Below are 22,430 nucleotides of genomic sequence, written 5' to 3'. Positions count from 1 at the left end.
TGTGTCTCATTGTCATAAATCACCACATTATTCTTCATGCCACAGTGGCTGCCCAGGCATAGGTTGTACTCCTGATTTAAAACTTTTTTTTTTCTTTTTACCTTGCCCTGCCAATCTGACCACCTTCTATCCCCCTTAACAGTTATATAATTGTCCGACGGCATGCCTTGCCAACTCCTAGCTGAAATGCTATGCACCAGTAGCCCAGATTTAAAGTTAATGCTCACAGCCTTCTTGAGTGCTATCCTTGAATGTTTTGAGAGAGGAGGATATATTGTGTCTTAGATAAACTGACACATACCAGGCAGGTTTATATTTTAAACTGTGTATATTTTTCATTTATTTCACTATGCAAACCGCACAAAACTAAGTAATGTTTTTAATTGGGTGCAGACAGGAGGTGAATTAGACGCTTTTATGCCATGTTGTGCGTCTTAAATTCGCATTAATGATCAATGTTTCACACCAAAACACATTACATACATGACTGAAGTCTAACAATTTTGCTGAATTAAACACTTGCAAAGCTGATTTATAAATTATTTACTATCATGCAGTCTTCTTTGCCATGGCTTTTGTTAATACCATGTAATATGTAATTAATTTACTACAATGGAAACAGCTGTACGAGTGTAACTGCCACATAAGCTGAGCACTGTGCCATTGTTTTGAGGTTGCCTTGTCTTAAAGGATAATGTTCCTGCCTCTAAAACGCACCTCCTATCTTCCGTGTATTTATAGAAGCGACACGCAACTTTACTTTTGAAAAATAATAACGTTTAAGTATAAATGAGGCCACAAAGGGGCAGATTTAATCAAAAGCAGACGCCGCACTAGTAGGGATTAAATTAATTTAAGAGGGGTCAGCACAATCAGTTTCATATTACAACACTTGAGTTTTTGCGGCTCTCCGTGAAACCGTGCTCTACATTCATCACCTTCCTGTGTGACTTACATCTGCCTTATGAGTTGCTGAGCGGTGGCGTACTTGGCTCACTAGTTGCATTTTCATGAAGCCAAATTAGAAAGGTCCAAACGTTAAATGAAAGAAGACACTGATTCAATGAAGTTACGTGATACAATTACTGACTTTGCGGTGTGCGACGTGCGCATGTGGGAGTGAGAAAGAAAAAAAAAACACACACACAAAAAAAAACGCCGCTCCTGTTTTCTATTTTTCGCTGTTTTCTATTTCCTGTGACTTGTTGTCAGTGTATTTGAGCAGCACAAAGGCAGCCTTTGCTCGCTGACACGCGTCTGCTAAGAGGTAAGGCAAACATCTGTCTCCTGTCATGAGCCTTCACGTGGCTTGCGTTTGCCCAACTACGTGTGATGAGCCACTGCCGGTTCAGAGATGAGCCCGCGTGCAAGTCTTAGAGCAATATTCCTGCACCAAAATGGGTGAATGGGTTGAAATGAAATTGAAAATGATCTCCTAAAGATGTAAGAAGAGGTGGGTTCAAATGTTAATTAACTCCACTGTTTTAAGCTCAAAGGCCACTCAGGACTCATCTCTTAATAGAAGCCGGAGCTGCTGAAGAGATCAGTGCAGGCGGTCTATGGCCCATTATACCTCTGCTCAATAAATCAAACTACTGTACACTAGTCTCAGGCTCATGTCTCCGGCTTTATGAGCGTCTCCCAAAGCAGCCACTAATGAAGCAAACTCATTATACTGTACAAGAGTAGTGATTAGCAAGTTAACCAGATATTTCCTCCAAACTCAGGGAAATCCTGCTCGTCTGGATGTAAACCGCCTTAATTAAGGGTTTTAATACCCTTATATTTACAGTTATTTAATATTTAAAATGGTTTCTGATCACAGTCTGATTGTGAGAATAACACTTTCCCTTTAATTATCAGTTCAAAGAAAAACGTTCTCAGTGCAGACATAACTCCGTGTTATTACGCTCCTACAGAAATTTACATTTTTCATACCCAAGACTAAATAAATAAATATGGTCAAACTTAATTTTTAAAATATGCGGGAATGAAAAAACAGTAAAATACGGTTACAATAACCCGAAATTTGTAAGCAGAGATTTCATAATTGTCAACACATGTTGTAAACATGCGCCTATATCTGCACACATGTTACACATTACAGTGTCATAAACTGTAGATTAAACCATTCTGCACAGATTGGTTGAATGAAATCGGTTAAATCTCATCTCTTCTAACACACACCTCTCAGTGATCAATCCATGATGGGGTAGAACCCAAGCCCAGCGCAGAAGACGTGCATCCACACACGTAGCTAGTCTGAGTTTGTGTGTTTTCTGTGTGTAGTTAAATCTCTCCATTGTGCGTTGGTGATTCACACTGTACACCTCATATACTAGATAAGTCCAGGTATAATTGATGTAGTTCATGATACATGTTCTTTTGTTAGGTTTGTAAATGTTGCTTAAGAGACTGATGTTCATCAAGTCAAATCTTTAATAATATCTTTAGAAACAAAGATATTATTAAAACTCCTGTTAAGTTCCCATGTTTCCTCATATTATTGCAACCTTTTAACAAGGATACAAGCTCCAGTGTATCACACTCCGTCTGTGCAGACTGATTTATTTGATTCTCTAAAAACACATTCCAGCTTCTTAAAGAAAGTATTAATTATAGCATAATGCCGCTGTTGTTAAAGGCCAATTTTGTGTACATTTGTATAAATCTATAGTCACATTTAAGAGTGAAAAAAATACAAATACACTAACGCATTTGTGTTTGAACCTCCTACCAATTGAATTTAGCGACAGTGTGATACAATTACAGCTTTTTACATTTTAATCTAAACAATCACTCCATTGAAATACAGTGTAGCATGGGTCTGTGAACAATACACCGCGAGCAATAAATCAAACCGTGACAAAATCACATTTTATATTTAATCTAATATGAACTCTACCTTAATAATATAAATGATATCTTTCTCTAATTTAATTGGCACTAGCTTGGTGCATATTGCTAATATAATTCTGGATTTCCATATTTAATGATGCATGCTTCTCATGGTGAATTTTACTTAGAAAATGTCGCCTTTAATGAACCTTAGAAAAACCTCTAATAGGCATAATCTCAGAAAATGTAACTTCTTTATTTAAAAGGTTCCGAGACCAATTTTGCTGAGTGCAGTACTTAAACAATATCTAATAGTTTTAAGTCTTGAGGAAGCAAATGCATCTATTTGTAAAGGTAGAGTGAGCAAATAGACAATAATCCAAACGGCAGACTACAGCGGCAGTGGGCTGAGCTCCACGCTTTCATTAATTCCTGAGAGGAGATATGTATGTATGCATATGCCCACACCATTTTGTCAGAGCAGAATGGTCTTAAACAGCATGGAGCACACTAGCTTATGTAGATGCGGAGTGAAATGTTGCGAAATCCTCCTCGAGCATGTTTTTTAATAGTAATAAAAATAATAGCAAAGAATGGCGCGGAGAGATTTTAAAAACCGATAAAGGACACAATGGCTTTTTATTTATTTAAATTACTGAGGAAAACAAAAAAAAAACAAGTGTCTCAGTGCATTTGGACATTCTCTGGCATGAGTGTGTAAAATGAGGATAAAGATATGATTTCCAGAGAAAGGTGTTCAATGAAGTTCCTCACTGCTTGAGTGGACAAATATGATCTCCCGGGAAACCGTCTGTGCATTGCGCTTGAATTAAACTCGCGCTATCATGTTACATCTCTTTTTTTTTCTATCTGCTCTCATGTGTCGAAATAGAAACCACGTGCGCACGCGCGCGCATTAAACTCGCTCATTGCGCGTGGATTTTTTTTTTTCTGTGTGCCTCATGTGCGCGAACACTCGGGAGCTTCGTCCCTGGCTACACTGTGGAAAATCCAGGTGGCTCCACGACTGAAAGGCACAAACACTGGACACGGGCTTGGGAGGAAGACAGGAATGAAGAACTCTGCTGAGAAAATGAAAATAAATGGATGTCAATTTCCATGTGGAATTGGTAACCAATGATCCATTAAGCCAGCCTTTCCACAACAGACAGACAAAATAGCCTGAATTAGAAGTGCCTGACATTTCAGTTAATTGCACTAACCATGTCAGCGCCACAGTAGCTGCAAAGCAGGTTAAGTCCTCACGTTATTTCCACCGCATGAAAAGTGAGCATATTCATGCATAATGAATAAATCACATGAAATATTTGCCTGGATTTATATCATTTGAGTAAAAGTATAAACAAAAAAACACACACACGCTGTATTTGTGTGTGTGTGTTTGCTTATGTGCTTTTTTATTTTATGTGCTTCCTACCTGCTAGATAAAAATTAGCCTCCGTGGCTAAATCTGGCACATCTGCATGATGGATGCATGCGCGTGTTTAAATTAATGTGCATCGTCCCTTCCTAAATAAAATAAACATATTGTTTTATCATTGATGAGGGAAAATAAATGGCTTTAATGACGCAGTTGATATTAATGGACTGCTGCAGCAACCGCCATAAAGACGTGTCCTTTGCTGGCAGTTTATGACGGAGAGAAAAGGACCGAGCCTCTGCTACTTACTCAACAAACGTGACAAAAACACGCCTTGCTGTCATGAAAGCAAAAGGTTTATTCATGTTTGAAATTACACAACTACCACAAGGAAGACTTTTCAGTCCAGGGTGTAGTCTGGTTAGAAAGTAACACTAAACATCTTTAATACATTAGAATCACTGCCACAAATCATTTGTCATGACTTTTCAGTTTCAGAATCACATACAATAGAAAAAAGAGAAAAGAAGTCTTGAACCCTGTTGAACAGAGCTGAAAATTTACAGTTCTGAATACTGAAACCTCTATGCATTACAGTTTTTATTGAGATTTTTTTTCTTTTTTTTTGCATGATTTAGTAACAAGATGAGCAACATTCAAAATGTTTTTTTTTTTTCTTCTTCTTCTTCTTCTGCGTTATTTACAACAGTTTCACTGTTTGGTGTTAATTTATCAACAATGTTCATCACACCCCCCCCCCCCCCCCCCCCCCCCCCCCCCCCCTTCGTAAAAGCCACAGACCAACAACATCTTCTTCCCCCTTCCCCGTCGTATTTTTCCATGGTATTAATATTGTTATTTTTTTTATTTTTGTTATTTTAAGTTGCGGTACGGCAACATCATTTTATTAAAAGATTAAAATATACATTAGATTACATAGAGAGTGAAGGGTTTACAGTGTTACAAGATGTAATCAAAAGAACTACATAAGAAAAAAAAAAAAAATTAAACTGAAAGCAAAACATGAAATAAGGGCCAGAGAAACGATGTTGGTGATATTGTTTAGAGGTAGTAAGTGAGCACTCTAAGCTACAGAAATGTTAGAAATGATTGGTTTCTATGAATGAGGTAATAAAGCTGTGTATCGATTGGTGGCGTGTATAATTACTCTTAAGCTATATTATGTACAACTTTTTCTTTGTTGTGGGGCCTGCTCCTGTGTGCCGTGACGGGATGATCTACTATGCGGGGGAGGATTTTATTTCCATAAGCAGTAGAAAAAAAAAAAAAGAAAAGAAAAGAAAAATGTTTACATATGTACATACTAAACATCGAATTATAAAATATGGAACGGTGTCATGTTGTAGTCAAGCAATCAATTACACTTCTTTATGTTCCAGAGTTTGAATAGTCATTTCCTCGCACTAATGTATACAGCTGTAAGGCAAAAATAAATCTTGAAAGTAACTACAAAGCTGCCATTGAGCTGTCAACAGCAGCATTGTTGAGTTGCCGGACAAGACTGGGAGCACATTACAGTCAAAGAAACAACTGCTTTAATCTATGTATTGTAAGGACTGAAAGGGAAACCAATTATCAAAATGGGATGTAGTAATTAAATCACCAATCAGACAAATGGGCATTTAAAATGTCATAAAATGTCACGGAAATTACACGAGTGTCATCCGGTATTTTGAGCTCAGATGAGATAATTATCCTGAAAAGTTTACAGAGTAACATCTGTGGGACGTGTCTATTCGTACGCTTGTGCGTGCGTGCGTGCGTGTGCGTGTGCGTGTGTGCGCGCGCGTGTTTACCCCTAAAACAAACAAATAAAAAGCATGGCGACTACACTTGATTCATGAGCACAGAAAGAAAACACTGAGCGATCAGGAAACACTTGGTGTTCATAATGGAGGACGTCATGTGTATGCGTGCGGCATGGTCACCGGAAAATTTACAGGAAAACCAATCTGTTGTGAAAAGTTTTTTGTTTTTTTTTGTTTGTTTGTTTTGTGTGTTTTTTTTTTTAAATATATTCTTTGCGGTTGGGTCAGCCAGTTAAAAAAGTCCATGCCCTGCTTGAGGCGAAGATGCATTAACAGCGGATCAATTCGAGGTATCAGAGTGCACACTTCCAGGTCCTTCTGTTGGAGATATTACAGAAGACGGAGTCGTTGCATCTTGCCATCCCCCATTAGCCTAGGACACAAATGGGAAAAGGTTGAGATTACAATCACATGCTCTGCAACACGAGCCTGGTGCGCCCTAGACACTCCAAAAATGGAAGGGGAACAGACAAAGAATTGGATTCTGATCGCACGGATGTGTCAGCCACTATTAAAATGTTACAGATACGATGATGCCGAGTGATTAGCCCGGTCTTTACGTTACAGTAGCATCAGCAAAGAGACTCTTCCAGACAAATTTGTCTTGTGTCCTGACCAATGGGAGCAGTCCCCGAAATCAGTGTCTAAGCAGATTTCAGCAGCAACCGACAGCTTGTCGCTACATATTCTCCTGTCAGTCAGGAAGAGGGAGGGCTCGGCCTGGGTGAGGTGGGGAGAGCTGAGTGGAAGTGACAAGGCAGGGCCTCTCCAAGAGAGCCAGTCTTAGCCAGCCTGACTTTGCTTTGCTCCGGGCGTGACCTAGCCTTTGCTGGATCCCTCTACGTCACCGCCAACAAAGCTAAAGGTTAGTGTGTGTGAATATATCTGTAAGAAAAATTCACGGGCTTCTACTAAAAACCAGGGGCTTTGCCACAATTCGTCATTCGGCGTGTTTTATTGCGACACTTCCCTTTTTTTGTTCTCGTTCTCTCTTTCCCACGTGCTCTTCAGCTCTGTCAGTTAAGGTTTTAGTGGGGGATCATACTGAGCTGTGGTGAGCCACTAGGCGCAGGTCTACACTGCACATGGAAGTGAGAAACCTTGTGAGAAAGTGAAAAACACTTGATCCTGCTAGGAGCTGACATGCCTAAAGAGCTTATAGCAATAAAGCTGCAGCAAAGCCAAAATGACACCAACAGCAGTGATTTCCTGCAACAGCCACCACAGTTTGTTTACAGCCAACACGTGAGTTTTGTTTCACGCAAATCTTTTTTTTTACTTTAATTTTCTGCACCGTTTCTGCAAATGCAATACCTCTTTCTGACGCTTAAGCTTTAAATAACATTAGACCGCAAAACACGCGTGCATTTCGCCCAACAGGCATAACAATACGGGGAGAAAATGCCGCGGTTCTGATGCGGCGTAGGGAGAGTCACTCTTCATCCTCCCTCATCAGTGAAATTAATCTTTACCCTGATAGCTTCAGATTATGCGCTGCTTTACAAAAAGGCGCCATATCAAACCTCATCAGGCAAGATGGAATTCATGTCTGGGAAAGGCTGCGGGCCATCACGTGGTACATATTTTATCAAGGAGATAAGTCTATGGAAAATTCTGTGAAGCATTTCAAAACAGCTGAAATGCAACAGATATGCCTGTGCCTTGAATCCCTTTTTTTTTTTTTGGATTGAGTCAAGCAAAGTATTAATACGTCTTAAAGGAAAGCGGGTGATTTTATTCCCCCTGCTGTGTAACATGCTTCATGTAATGCAACCTTTATTCATATCAGGTGACAAAACACTGTGTCTAATATTGTATGGGACATGCTGTGGGAAGCTAAAATACGTGTACGGTTGTAAAGTAATACAATTTGATTAAAAAAAACAATGCTCATGCCTGCCTCTACTTACATTCAAGCCATGTGGACTGTACATGGTGTTTCCCCCTAGAGGATCATTGTATCCTGCCGTCTGACTGATAACATGGCGCAGGGTATCCACCTGAAGGGACAGACAAGGTGGACAAGGTGGTCAACTGTGTGCCTCGTGGCTGTTCAACGCTATTTCTAAAGCATGCTCGGTGAAGCAAAAGATGCTAACTAGTGTGAAAGTAAAAACTCCTGAGATATGTGCTAACCGCATAACGCTGGTAATAGATTTTCTTATGTCATGAGCATGCTGAAATCTTCATATTTTCTACAGATAAACGAAACAATAAAATAAAAGTCAAAATAATAATAATGATATAAAAAAATAAATCACTACGGCTTCTTAAAATTACCTTAACCGTGAGCATTTCTCTTTTCTATAAGTGCATGATAGCGAGTGTGTGGAGTGTGTCAGTTGTGTAGCTGCGTTTAAAATGACAAAATGGCAGACGTCAACGACAAACAATAACAAGATGAGACAGGAAGATAGAAGTATAGGGCACAGAAAAAAGGGGAAAACGCCGTACCAAAAACCCAATACCAACCCAAGAGCTCAAGTCAAAGCCAAATGCATTCACAAAATGTTTGGTACAGTAACCAGGATATTGCTTTGTGGCATGATAGCAGTGGGGTGGGATTATATTTTGGCTGCCAAAATATTCCATCCAGAGCGAAATAGTCAGCAAACACTTCGGCCAATCGGATGTTACGGGAGGCCTCGCTCGGTAATTTGAACTGCGAGCAGCGTGCTTTTCTTATTTGCTATGTTTGGTTGAATGTGCTTCAGACTGCACTGTGGATGGCTCAGTACACAGGCAAGACAAGGACAGCTCTCTGCACTGGTTGTCAGGAACTGTCCCTGATTGTTGATCCTACCTGTGACTGTACATTGGCTCCGACTTGTGCCCCTTGGTAAGAATCCCCATTCAGACTCTGCATGCTCAAGAACATGTCCCCAGAGTTTGGGAGGTTAAAAGAACCTGAAGAACCTGGAAAGGGAAGATGTAAGTAGCTGAATACATGAGAGGGCTATAAAGGGAAAGCACAGACACGCACGCAAAAATAATGCAGACACGCACGTCACGCACGGGTCTGCGTATACAGACCCCACTCAGGCAGACACAAGCACAGAAGAAAGACTCCCATAAAGCAAGCAACTACAAAGGTGAGGGAAGGAAAGCCAAACAGAGGAGGACGATATGCAGAAGGACTAAAGATTTTTTTTTTTTTCTACGAATGGGGTGAATACAAATGAAATGAAAATCACACAACACAAGGGGGCCGGTTCTATATGTGGTTGGTCGCTTAAGCTCCCAATTGTTCCACATCACCTACTTCCAGTCTACGGTTGGCAGGGAGGTATCACATGGTAAATGACAAGGACAATAAGAAGCTTATGAAAAGACCAGTACCAGTAAACATGTTGCTTAAAAGAGTGTTTTTGCTCTCTGCAGAATCCAGCTGAAACTCTTCATCTTTCATCTGGAATCCTGGGTGCAAGAAAAAGGGACCACTTCATAAGCTTACCACATCCCGACGCAGGTCAACCTAGCCCAAACTCAGCATTACATTACTCATTAAACTGGACTACATATGCCCTTTCAGACGCCAGGCTTTTAAAATATTCAGTGTGAACTTTACATAATGCCATGTTGATATGATGCTAGCTAGCACTGTAGGTAAAATGCTCCCAGCAATTATGTTCCACTTTATTTTGCAAAAGAAATCTCTAGCGTTCCGAGGGACTACATACCATTACATTACAAATGACAGGAAGTTGACAGAAAGTCAAGGGAAAACAAATCCCATGACATCATTCTGTATTCGCGCTTTCTCTCTTTTTTTTTCTTTCTTTTTTTTTTTTTACTTTGCCAAAAATACATGTGTTCTCGGTTCACAAGTCAGGAACGCTCTCTTTATGCATGAGTTTGCTTGGCATCAACTGTCTTATAGACAGGAGACACTGTGATCCCCAAGCTGGGAGCAGAGCCTGTCACTCTTGCCTGTGTGAATGGTGCATGAGAGAGTAAGGCAAGCAGGCGGCAGGTTAAGGGCTGAGGTAGAGGGCATATCTGTTTTGTCTATATGCAGGAGTGCCTACCGGAGTTAGGTGTGGTAGGGGAGTTGGCCTGGCTGTTCTGCACTGCAGCGGCTGCAGCGTGTGCTGCATTTACAGCAGTCTTGGCGGCATAGAGGTTGGCTTCTTCTTGAAACTTGCCGATATTTTTCTTGTACCGGATCCTTTTGTTGCCAAACCAGTTGGATACCTGTGTGGGAGAGCAGAAGGAGGAGGAGCAGAGGAGTCAGACGTCAAGCAGCCACAGCACCGTGCACTGAGCAGTGTGATTGTTTCAAGATGTCATGTTTGGGTCCATCAAGTACCCAATTCCCAGCCCCTGCAGTAATGTCCGCTGGGTACACAAGCTAATTAAGCCATAATCAGGAGCCACTTGTGTCTTCTCATGGATGGGAGCATGACATGCTCTTAGATCTGTCTCCTGACAAAACTAAAACACAAGAGGCTTCTACTGCGCAGACACTGAAGTCGGCCTATTATATACATTTCTCATATCAGGACGGGTTGTTAAGGATACTAATTCAGGCATTTCAGTTTTGTGAAATATATGAATGATCATATTCTACCGTGTAAACAATTCTCCCTGTTTCCTGATCTGTGGATCTACGTGATTGACACCCTATGCAAATGCATGTGTGCAATTACGCCGATGATTAAATATAGTTAAGGATGCACGTCAATGTCAGTGTTGTATTGCAAATGCAAGAGAACATTACATACTGTTGTATTCACCCTGTCCTATTCAAGCACGTATATCACCTTACTTTCTAAAAAATAAGCTGCCCTTCATTAATGGTGCCTTTATTTTACGACGATAAAATACAAACACATCAGTGAGTGATTGCATGTGTGTGTGTGTGTGTGTGTGTGTGTGCGTGTGTGTGCGTGTTGTCTAAGTGTGTGTGCATGCATGCTCAGTGATTTGGAAAGCAAATTTTGTTTACAATGATTGCAAACAAGAGTTAGAGGGTAAAGACCTGCAGACATGTGAAGCAGTAAACAGATTATTGGGCCAGTCACTGTTAACTGATGTGTTAAAAAAGCTCCACATGATTTACCGAAGTAAAATGGAACTCCAGAGTCACGGGGGAAGAACTGAGATTAAATTAACGTTAAACACTGCGTTTCCACATTCAGGTTTAGAGCAACTGGAAATGTTAATTTCGCCGACTTAAATGATGACATCCAGCATCACCGAAAAGTTGTATATGTGAATGCTGGCTCTGCAATAACAGCGGAATAATAATGAGATGATGCTTGTTTTTAATGGTCCTATAAATTAGAGTGTCTTGTCGCGGTGCTGCAGCCCCCCTCTCAGGCCCTGCAGCCCACGGCTGGACCAGCCAAAGAGCAGCTGCCCCTAATGACGCTTTATTTAATTTCCACCCATGTGCTTAAATTTTAATATCCCCAGCAGCCCGCCAATGCTGTGGCGTAAAAACTGACTGGATTTGCAGGACATCAGATCATTTCTATCCCGCACGTCTCTGTGCTCTAAATCTTTAATATCTAGGCAATTAAAATTAATGACCATTCAGGCAAGGCCCACTGTTGGCAGGGTTTCCTTGACATCAATTGTTTGATGGGTTTACCTAGAGGTTAAACTAACAAGCAAGGTTTAATTGGAAGCAATGAAAGCCCTGGCCATCATCCTTTTTACTTAACCTGCTTACAGTGGATTGTACAGCCAAAGACGGTGCAATATTCTCGCTCTTTTAGACAGCTCACAATGTGCCCACAAACCCCTGGAAATCACAGAAAATGCTTCCAAAAGCTCGTCACTCTGTTTAATTTAACAAAATGTTTATACAAGCCGCGTGTTAAATAGATGCACATTTATTGAGATGTCAGTTGTGGCCAGTTGCGGTGTTTGCACACGGAGACACATGTTTTTTGTCATCGGATGTGACTTAATAGCTCACCAATGTAGGAGTGGTGTGAGCAACTTCTGCAAGTTACTGCGATTACATAGGAAACATCAACATTTGAGAGATCGACCAACTTTCTGTTCTGTTCTTGTCCTCCACGATGACGTGTGTCACGGCTGCGTTCAGGGACTACACTGAGTGACAATTTTCCGGATGTTACACCACACTTTGTTCTTTGTTCTGCATACACGTTCCTCGCCTGCCTGCTGAACTCTGGCTTTCTGGGGTTCAGCTAAATATTGAGCAAATGCACAGCACTGTAAGGTGTGGAGCATAACCCAATCTACAGAACTAATTCCCTTTTATCTCGTGGCAGGCCATGCATTCAATTGACTCCTATGTTTGTTGAGAACCAGGTTGTGAGGCTGAATTACCTGACATCAGCTGCCTCAAAGGCAGCGATCGTATAATGACCGAGCAGGCTCCTCCGCAAGGACATGATACCATTCCTTCTGCTGCTGCCCACTAGGGAGGCTGCTGTTGTTAATAATTCAAACTATTTCACCCCCTTTTCAGGTCAACACTACTCTCCCGTCAATGTACAGCGATGCACGGCCCGTCTGTGATCCGGTCTGGGTTAATAATGCCCTGCTGTAAGACTTAAATCCAAACGCAAAGCTGCCACTACACCACATTAATAATAAATAGATGAAATATTGAAAAGCGTCACTTTGAAGCAAAGGCTTATAAATTTTGAAAATGTAAATTTATCTCTGCATCAGTATCAGGTTTACTTGTCAAACAGCGTCCCAGCCACACGAATTACATCTAACGTGGGCTCTGGAGCGTATGTAAAACCTCAACACAAACCACAACCATTTAATCCCATGCCTTCATTGCAATTCGCATGCAAAGTGACAGAGGAAATAGCACGGGGTCTTGTATTTAGAGAGCCACTTAGGTGGCGTTAACAGTGTACATTAGATACATCACTGTGCTCCAGCTATTTGCTACGAACAAGCAGGATTCGGTAAACAAAGCAAACAGACAACAATGCATTCGCTGAATGTTGTTCAAGATCATCAGTGCGGGATTTAAGGACACTGCTTCTTGTGTGGAGGGGAGACGACTGTGCTTCACATGCATTTTAAAAGATCCCTGTTAAAATGACGCAGGGTATTTCATCAGCGATGATGTATCGAGCAAAGCTGCAGAGTGGTATTGGCATACCATTTGCAACGGATGGTGTTTACTTAATGAACTACTTGTGCAATCAACAAAGCGCCGCAAAAAAAAAAAAAAAAAAACAGAGTCTGGGGGTGTTTGAAAAATTACTTAGCCCGGGCCCTCAGTGTGACCACAGTGAGCTATTTGTGACTGTGAAAGGTTGAGCCACAGTGAGAAATAACGTACTTATGTTGCACCCGGCATTATGTCAAGCCTCCGACTTTGTTACTCACTTAAAATGAGCCAAAGCACTAAGAATAAGTCAATAAGAATGTCTGCCATGGCCTCCGCTTATCGAGGAGTACGCCACTAATGGGGCCTGAGATGAGTTCAAGTGAATTTTTAAAAGCCCTCTAATTTCTGCAAAGACTGATTCGTTCTCATGGGAAGTCGTACAGTGGCCCGTTTTGGGAGGCACTCAGAAAACAGCGTTGAGCTCCATTTGTAAAGGGATGGTGGCCGTTTCTTAAGACCACTGCGAAGCACGCGGTGATCGAGAGGGTGGAAGGGGGGAGGAAATAAGCTCAGAGTGCAGGTTGGAGATTCAAAAGACCACACAATCAGTCAACGCTCTACAACAGAAACCAAAACGATAATGTGGTAAACAATAGCCAAAAACTAAAAGAATTACATGTGACACATTTGTACACACATAATATGGTGAATACTGTGGGTGCAGTCTATGGATATGAATCAGTTGACATCTTGTGTGACTTAAAAGTGGAATGTAAGTGTTAAAAAAAAAAAAGATCTTATCCGCTCTTTTAAAGGTGTAAACTCAGACTTCAATATTCTCTGTTATAACCTTAGCATTGATCCTGTAGTGTGAGGGAGGGAAGTTCTGTGCAGTGGAAAAACTGTGAGGCTATTACATACATGAACAAAGGAGGTACAAAAAATGAAAACAGTGGATCAGGAGAAGTTATGACATACCTGTGATACTGTGATGGTGCTTCCCACCCCCTGAAGGCAAAAAAGAATGGGCTTTTACAGTATCTGACTCTTCATGACTACACTCAATATACCCCTCATCACCCCCTCCCCACACAGACAAAACACTGCAGATTATTGTAAAGATTCATGTTTCTCTGATATCGTGTCTCATGAGGACAACCACAGAACAATAGAGTACGGGGAAAAAAAACTAGATAGTAGTAGTCACAATCATAGCAGAATAAGGCCGACACAGGATGATAATAACACTTTGGATGTGGGGGTTAGGTGTGAGAGATATTGCCTTCAGGAGGCTATTGTATATAAAAGTGGGAATCTTTACAAAAAGCATCTTCTAAGTGTAGAATATAACTGTGAATTAGCAGACTCCTGCAAGGTTACTTGAAGAGCAAACATAGAAATAAACACCCTGTATCATCCGGTGATTTTGAAACACCAGACTTTAACTGCTTTTCTTAAAGTAATGGATGATGCCATTTTTTATTTTTTTTTTCTTCCCAGCTCATGACCTGAGCGACTGACCAGGCAACAAAGAGAGCACACATGGTGGATGGGAATGAGAGGGAAAAATGGCAGGGGACCCAGCGTCGGGGCGGCTAAGGAAGGACAGCATAGTGCTTTGATTGAGGCTGAGATGATATAGGCCTCCCTTCCCTGTGGCCCTGCTCTGACTGACTGGGAGCAGCCTTGACTGAAGCATCATTAGGCAGTCACAATGTCAAGGTTAGCAGAGGACATTGTGTCTTGGTGGTGTGACCTACAGTAACAATCCCTCTAGGCTTTAGCCTTTCCCCATCTTGATTACCCACCAGCTACTGTTAGATGAGCAGTACCCACCTGGGAAACTGTGATGCTGCACTTCTTGGCCAGCTCCTCTTTAGCCTCCTCGCTCGGGTACGGGTTGCTGAGGTGCGAGTAGAAATATTCGTTCAAGATTTCTGTCGCCTGCTTACTGAAGTTTCGCCTTTTCCGCCTGAGTGGGGAGCAGAACGAGAGAAGGGCCGGGATAAGCCTATTAGTGAGACCAGCATTAACTCATCCATTTGGATTGCACAAATTACACAATCAATCTCACACATAAATGGTGAAAATAATGAGGAATGGGCTCTAAGGGCCCTCAGGAGCAGAATATCGTGTCCTGCTCCAAGAGTCTCGTCAACACACAAAAGAAAACCGACCAGACCAATAAACTGACAAGCACACACACACACACCCCTCCCAACACACACTCACAAATAAACACACACAGTCGCAAAACACATACAATGTTTAATTTGGTCTGTTGGTCTCCAATATCCAGTCCAAGCGTGTAATGTGTAGAGTTTAGGGCAGCGGATGGGTGGGCTTCGTGATGGAGCGCAAAGCCCAGTCGGAGTGCATCTCAGTACATTATAGAAATCATGGCATGCACAGTTGAGCATTGTTCCTGAAGTGCCACAGCCCCAGGGATCTGCAGTAGAAACAAGCAAACTCTAACTAGATCTGGGTCCCCTTCCCTCCCAAGGGCACTACTTATCATGTTGTTGAGCATTTGCTTATTTTGCCTTGTTTACTGCGCTTCACACAGGCAGTGGGCAGCAAATGTGCTTCCACTTGGCTTGTTTGGCCCAAACTTGTGCCACTCGCCGCAGAGCTCCCCACTGCACCACACTGTTAGTGATTAGAGTAATCCACAACACCTGCTGATGACCTCCCCTCCATCTATTACACATGACTCCCCCCCCCCCCCCCCGTTTCATTTGGTCTTAACTGCTCTCAGGTGTGAGGGCATGATTGTCTTGAAAATGGATAATGCATGGAACATGAGCATAATTAAAATCATGCATCTATGCAGCACTCACACTGTGTGCTGCACCAGAAAATTGGGAGAAACTTCTGACCTCACCCCCCGGATCTGCTTATATGGGTCAGGCGGAAGCAGTGGAAGTTTTGCGCCACCTAATACACGCACGCACGCAGACACGCACGCACCAAACACACGCGATCCACCGACCTGGCGTCGAGGAATCTGGAGCGCAGAATCATGACGGCCTCGCAGGTGCTCTGCTTCAGTTGCATCTGGATGGAGCTGAACTTGCGGTGGATGATTCCCACCATGCGCTCGATCTCTTTGGGAGAGATGGGCCGCGTGCGAGACTGTTCCCTCAGCAGGTTCATCACGTGGGTGGTGAATTCGTTGCATGCCTGCCAAGAGTGACAAAAAAGTCAGTTCTGTAAATGTTCAAATCGCAGCAATGAGTTTTCTTTTTTTTTTTTTTTGAAAAAAACTCCAAAAGCTCCATGACTGATGATCTAAAGTGGTATACATTTATCATACTTTAAATAGATTAATTCCATACACGCTGTTTGTGTTAAAAGCCACAATAGTGTGTGTACTGTTTGCGAATGACGTAATAGGTGAAGTCATCTTTGAATAAATGCAAAATTGCTATTTGGCTCGGCCTTAATGCAGAGTGAATTTAAACAGCTTTTCGTTAAACCAGTAGTTCATACATGATTAATTAGAATAACTCATTTACGTAGTGCACACTTTAGCTCATTACTCTGAGTAAAATTCGTTAAGTATTTACATTTAGATAATTAAAACCTGGAAACACCCTTAAGAAAGATGCATTTACTCCAGGCGAAGTGTTGTGTGCCCCCACAAACCCACCTCCTCTCTTGGAGAGTGCCGAGTAAATTAGTCTAATTTACCTCGCTGGCTTGCTGAGGCATCACTGTTACACCTTCTATTTTCGCCCATACTGCCCCCGTGTTTAATGGCAGGCTCAAAGTGCTAGGTGAAGGCACTGATCATACTTTCATTTAACACATGACTAGAGCGCTCCTTTGGATCTCTATAATCAACACTATGAATAATACTGCATTTTTTTCCCGAGCTGACAATACATTCATACATATCCTCTGTAATTTTCTTGATAATACACAGGATAAGTGGTTTAAACATGTTTTGAAGTAACGCGAAATGTGAAGTAAAACTCAATAGGCCCATTTTAACATGAACTGAAATTTAAAATAGCTGGCAGTCACATGGGGATTTAAACCTTTCAGTATTGAGAAAAAGAACAGCACATGCTCTACGTTAATCTTCTTTTTCTTGCACAAGCCGTTCTTGGAAGATGTCAACCTTGGCGGCACTTGCTCACCTGTTCGTATTTCTCCAGCTCCGTGTGGTAGATCTGTCTGATCTGGGTGAGTTTGGCTCTGTAGTCGGAATGTTCGATGGAGTTGTCGGCCGCCCCACCCGAGGCCGCCGCAGCGGCGGCCGCAGCAGCAGATCCGCCACCTTTCTCTGGTCCCGCCACTCCCTCTGCCAGCAGCATGTTGTCTAGACGCATGAGCTGTGGGTCCGGGGGGTCCTCCTCCTGGGCACCACGGATGCTGAGACCTGCAGCAACACACAAACAGGGCCACGGGTTCAGCTAATGCTATTCAGGAATATGCTAAGACTGGAAAATAACATTATTCACCAAAAATAAAAAACAAAACAAAACATATACGTAGCTGTTGAGTGCAATTAAAAGCATTATTATTTTTATTAAATTTGTGTGTTTCAATGTGGCGTTCCCTTGCAGGTATGCAGAGGCAGTGCCTCTTGTGTATGCGCTGTGTTCCTGTCGCCCATGTCTATGCCTGCTCGCTTTTATTTACACACTGCACTGCACACTGTGTGTACGGGAAGGCTGACATGACAGCAACATCCATAAACTGACAAATGCTCAATGGTGAAGTGGCACTTCTACTCTGTGAAAGGATGCTAAACAGAAAACTATACCTCTAGAAAATGTGTCTTGTCTCTGTCTTTGACACAGGGAATGCTGGGAACTGCAGAGAGTAACTACGGTTTTCCTCATTTCTGTTTGCTCACCAGGTTTGGATGCTGCATTATTTTTACAGTCCCGATTTAATGGCATTGCAAGACGTGGTGAAGTAAATGTGCTGAAGTTAAAAAAAAAAAAAAAAAAAAAAAAAAATCTAAATGATTGCAGCCAATTCTATGCAAAGTGCTAATTCATGAATTTTGTTTCCTGAATGCTTTCAGATCCTGCTGTTTGTTTCCTCTGGTTTTCTGTCTCGCCAGCCTGTCAGCAAGTCGTAATCACACAGCAGATAGCCTACATGCACGCCTGGATGCACTGGCAATGTAACCACGATGGCAGGCTTTTCAGGGGATAAACAAAAAAAAAACTAAAAACCACTGCAGGTCAGAATTACAGCAAAAACAAGCTAGAGCAATCCAGTCCAGTAAGTGGATAAAAATGTGGCTCAATGGGCAGTAAATACTGAGTAGCTACTCGAACGTTATGATTACCAGAGTTGTTTCAATTCAATAATCCCTCCCGCAATTCAGGGATTTTCAACAGCTCATTACAGCTTCATTAAGATATGGCCAGCCTCTGGATTCTAAATAAGAAGATTAGTGGCTCTATTGTGTCAGCCAGTAGGCATGCAATCAGAGAAGCCCTTTTACCATGCTCTGACCGACTGACCCTGCACACTATCCACAGGAGTAAATACTAGAGAGAAAACACTAATTTTCCTCTTTATATCTTTCTTATAAACACAATACTGCTTTTTTTTTTTTTTTTCAAAAAAGGGAAACGTATAGTGGCCCGATGTTTTCGTCTTTGTCTGTGTTTTTGTTCGACTGCAGTGCCACTGAAAAACAAATTTGCCTCTATTTATGGATCGGCTGGCTTTGAGTCTTTTAGGTGTAATGGTGTGAGAGGAGTGGATGAATGTGGCTATTTGTGTTGGAGACATTGAGATGCTGGACAAGGCTCCATCAGGCTCGCACAGCCAAGCCATCCATGTGGACAATATGCCGCTGCTCCACTAACCCTCACCCACATCACACTGCATTTGCACAACTCCACCCAAAGCTATCGTTCTGGACGGGCCCGACGGTTTCTCTTCCAGCTTGTGCGGCATTAAACAAAATGGCACGTGATTTAAATGCTGACTGACCAGATGCCTGGCCGTGTATCTAGCTGGTGGTTTGTCTGCCACCGTGGCTCATATTTTCCTAATTCAGTATTTACTCCCGCTCTCTGATTCAACACGAGCTCAGCAGGCTGCATTTTCCTTTGTGCTGCGGGTGGTGGTAAGTAGGTAGGCACGTTTTTCATGTCAGGTATATTAAATATAACTCTGGGACGCAGCGTACATTTCCACACCAAACCCAGTTGTCACTTTCACTCCACTCACTCTATATCCAGGGGAAATGCAGCTGAGGGAACTTACAGGGCTTTTCAGCTAAATGGGCATAAATCACTGGTTTCATTCAAACTAAATAATCACAGGCCATAAAGAGCTACTTGTCTCTTACCATATATTACCACAAAGTTCCTGCGCGCAATACTGCGGCCATTCACAGCAAAGGAAAACAGAGCGAGACATTAGAAAGTGACATGTAATCCTGTTAGTCCAGTGACATGTGGAGTGGCCGTGACATTTTTATCATACGTGTCCATTTCTATTTGGGAAATCAGCAGGATAAAAATGATTACTGTGCTGCAGTGAGAAGCGGACGGTGCTGCAGGAGTCCACTAGGGTGTATTTGTGCCACAGCAGCTCTGACTGGTCATTCATAACACATGTTGGAGAGAGAGAGAGAGAGAGAGCAGAGCGTCCGTCTCAAGCACATAAATACTAAAAATAAATGAAAAAATAAATAAATAAAAAAACATATCTCTGCCTCGCTGTCGTTTTCTGCTCACCTTTGTTGGAGCAGCTAAAGATTGCGGATTCGCAGCCTGAGCTCAACATCATCACACAACTTCCACAATATAAGCTTGAGCAAGATAATATCTTTAATTTGCTGTACGGCTGACAAATCTGTATAGTAACTCGCAATTCCACAGTCACATTCTTGCACCGCAATGCTGCTTTGCTTTTCCTGCTCAAATCTTTATCCTGTTTTTGTCTGATGATATGGGTATTAAAACAAGTTTGGGCACCCGAGTTTAGCTCTAATCCACCTCCACAGTCAAAGTGGGATTAATCTCGGTGCAAAGGGAAAGTGCGGCCGTGTCACCTTGGTAAAGCCCAGGAGCCATGGAAACTTAAGAATGAAAAATCTATAAACGTTCCCGGGCATTTCATGTAGGCCTGGTGACGACGCCGACTCACTTAATTAACAGAATCTGTTTAATGATGTAAAGAAAAAAAAAATCTGAAATTGTGATAATAAGAATGTCACATGTCCTTAATCGGGCTCATTTGTCATTCAACAATACAAGCGGGGTAGCTGGGCAAAAGCACTCGCGTGTATGAATGTTCCTCATTTCTCTTGTGTGGCTGAGACAAAAGCAGACGATGTGATTAATCCACCCCTATCAGTCAGGGGTGGTTCCTCTTTTCACTTTTTACAGGTTTCACCGTCATTATCTGATCAATGGAAGTAACACATTTGACAGATAAAGACAATGTCTCCCGTGCGCTCCTCTGTTTTCTGTTTACAATCATTTCCGGTTCGGGGCTGTCGTCTCGTACATCATTCCCTGCTTGAAGCCCTGACAGTGATCTGAGCACCGCCTCGGGCAACGCTCCTTTCCTCCCACCTCTTTTCCCCTTGTGCCCTCTTTTATTCTGTGGGCTTAGCTGACCTTTGGCCTGTTGCTTGTTTACTCTCATCACTGAAGTGTGAGCAGGAGAGCCATAAAGGCTGAGCCCTGCTGGGTTAATGTGACCGGCTGAAGAGGGAAGGGGTGGCTCTGGACTCCTCCACCTCATTCTGCCGCACTGACTGCCCTGCAAGACGCTGGAAGATACACTGGAGGAGTAACGGTTGTTGCTAATAAAGCCAAAGATTTTTCTTTTCCTTTTTTTTTCTTTTTTTGGTATGATATTTCTCCTTCAGTAACTCACAGATAGTAAAGGGTTCTGTGTAGCAGTAACACGATCCTGTCTGTGTTTGACGATACACACCGCGGCTCCGTTACTTCCACCAACTGTTTCCAAAACATCCTGTTCATTACAAGTAACCCTGACCTCCTGCAGCTCCTCTCCTACCCGCTGCCTCCGGTGAACGACTCCGGCCGCATATCGACACCCTGTTCATCTAATTGCATTGATCCGCAAAGGTCTCCCAAAGCTAACTAATCGAAGCAGAATTTATTTTCTGTCAATATTTGCAAAGGTCATCTCTCTTATAGCCACGGAGTAGACGGCGCGATGGGGAGAAAAGTCTGGGAGGAGGAGGAGAAAGAACACCGTGGCATCTAGCCTGTTACTGAGGCTCGTCCAAGGTGAGCTTTAACTCGAGCTTGGCACTCACCATCCAGGGCTTCTAATCCACCGTGTTATTAAAACCCGCTGCCAAAGCAACACACTGGAGACTACAGAGGGCTTAGAGTATCCATTTCACAAAGAGGCCAGTGTCACTACAGCCGCGTTCCACATCTCCTTTGACTTCATATCATCCCCTTTGTCGTGGCGCCTGGATCAGTAACCTTCAGCTATACGAGCGAGGAGCTGGATCAAATTACCATTGAAAATCTTTTGTTCTGACAAATGAAACATAAGGATCCCCTTTCATCGATGTTCTTAAAGGCTTTTTTTTTTTTTTTAAGGTTGGCCTACATCCACATGGCACAAAGAAACTGAGAGAATGCCTGCGGGCTCTCTCTAGCATGTACAGTAATTAACATGCCATTAACACATTAATACACATTAACTATTCCCAATGTTAATGGCAGAGTAATTACCATACCTGATACCACACTGTGTGGAAGCCAAATCACATTTGCCACTTTGTGTTTCACTTTCTTTCTTCTTTTCTTTGAATGAGCTGAAAAGAATCATTTGGGAAGATGGCTCAGTATGCCCCCCCACCCCCCAGCACACACACACACGCACGGAAAATGATCCGTGTCCTTGCATGTGTCTGGATGTTGCATTGCCTGTTCAGCCCATATAATAAGAAGAGCTTTCACACGAGTAATGTAGCTTTTCTGATTTGACTAAAACTCACTGGGAAGGAAGAAAGGTCTCATTGTAAAGCGCCAGCCACTGGCTCTAGAGGTGATGCCGAAATACTGGAGGAGACAAAGAGTCTGGTGATTAAATGCCGACTAAAAGAAGGCAGGGAATGTGCCCTAAACTGGGGAATCCCTGTCTGGAATGATGATGTATTTCCTCCCAGTGCGGTGAGTGATAAGCTAATCAGCCGCACTGACAGTGAAGTGTTACAGCCCCCCAGTGCTGGGTCAAGACTTCTCCCATCATACACCACCAGCACACGCTAAACAGACAGCGCATGGACGTGGCGATGCTGCGGAGTGACAAAAAGTGGCTCTGGTCAAAAAAAGAAGATCTCTGTCAGTTC

The 22,430-nt window shown here is 42.5% G+C and overlaps 1 protein-coding gene across 7 annotated transcripts in view; it reads right to left on the bottom strand.

The window, feature by feature from the left end:
* Positions 1-5,456: 5,456 nt before the first annotated feature.
* The window catches only part of pbx3b (pre-B-cell leukemia homeobox 3b), a 55,864-nt gene continuing 38,890 nt past the window's right edge, over positions 5,457-22,430 (bottom strand). For 2 of the 7 annotated variants that reach the window (XM_047592263.1, XM_047592264.1), the window contains exons 3-11: positions 17,248-17,489; positions 16,095-16,285; positions 14,939-15,074; positions 14,081-14,110; positions 10,077-10,242; positions 9,388-9,465; positions 8,852-8,964; positions 7,959-8,048; positions 5,457-6,421 (exon numbers count right to left, since the gene is read on the bottom strand). In XM_047592263.1, the coding sequence (XP_047448219.1) occupies positions 6,329-6,421; positions 7,959-8,048; positions 8,852-8,964; positions 9,388-9,465; positions 10,077-10,242; positions 14,081-14,110; positions 14,939-15,074; positions 16,095-16,285; positions 17,248-17,489 (1,139 nt within the window). In that variant the 3' untranslated portion in view covers positions 5,457-6,328. The remainder of the gene's footprint in view (positions 6,422-7,958; positions 8,049-8,851; positions 8,965-9,387; positions 9,466-10,076; positions 10,243-14,080; positions 14,111-14,938; positions 15,075-16,094; positions 16,286-17,247; positions 17,490-22,430) is intronic. The other 5 variants (XM_047592265.1, XM_047592266.1, XM_047592267.1 and 2 more) reach the window with 3 other exon arrangements.

Source organism: Mugil cephalus, chromosome 8 (genome assembly GCF_022458985.1).
Source record: "Mugil cephalus isolate CIBA_MC_2020 chromosome 8, CIBA_Mcephalus_1.1, whole genome shotgun sequence".
NCBI lineage: Eukaryota > Metazoa > Chordata > Actinopteri > Mugiliformes > Mugilidae > Mugil > Mugil cephalus.
This window is presented reverse-complemented; position numbering and strand designations above follow the sequence as displayed.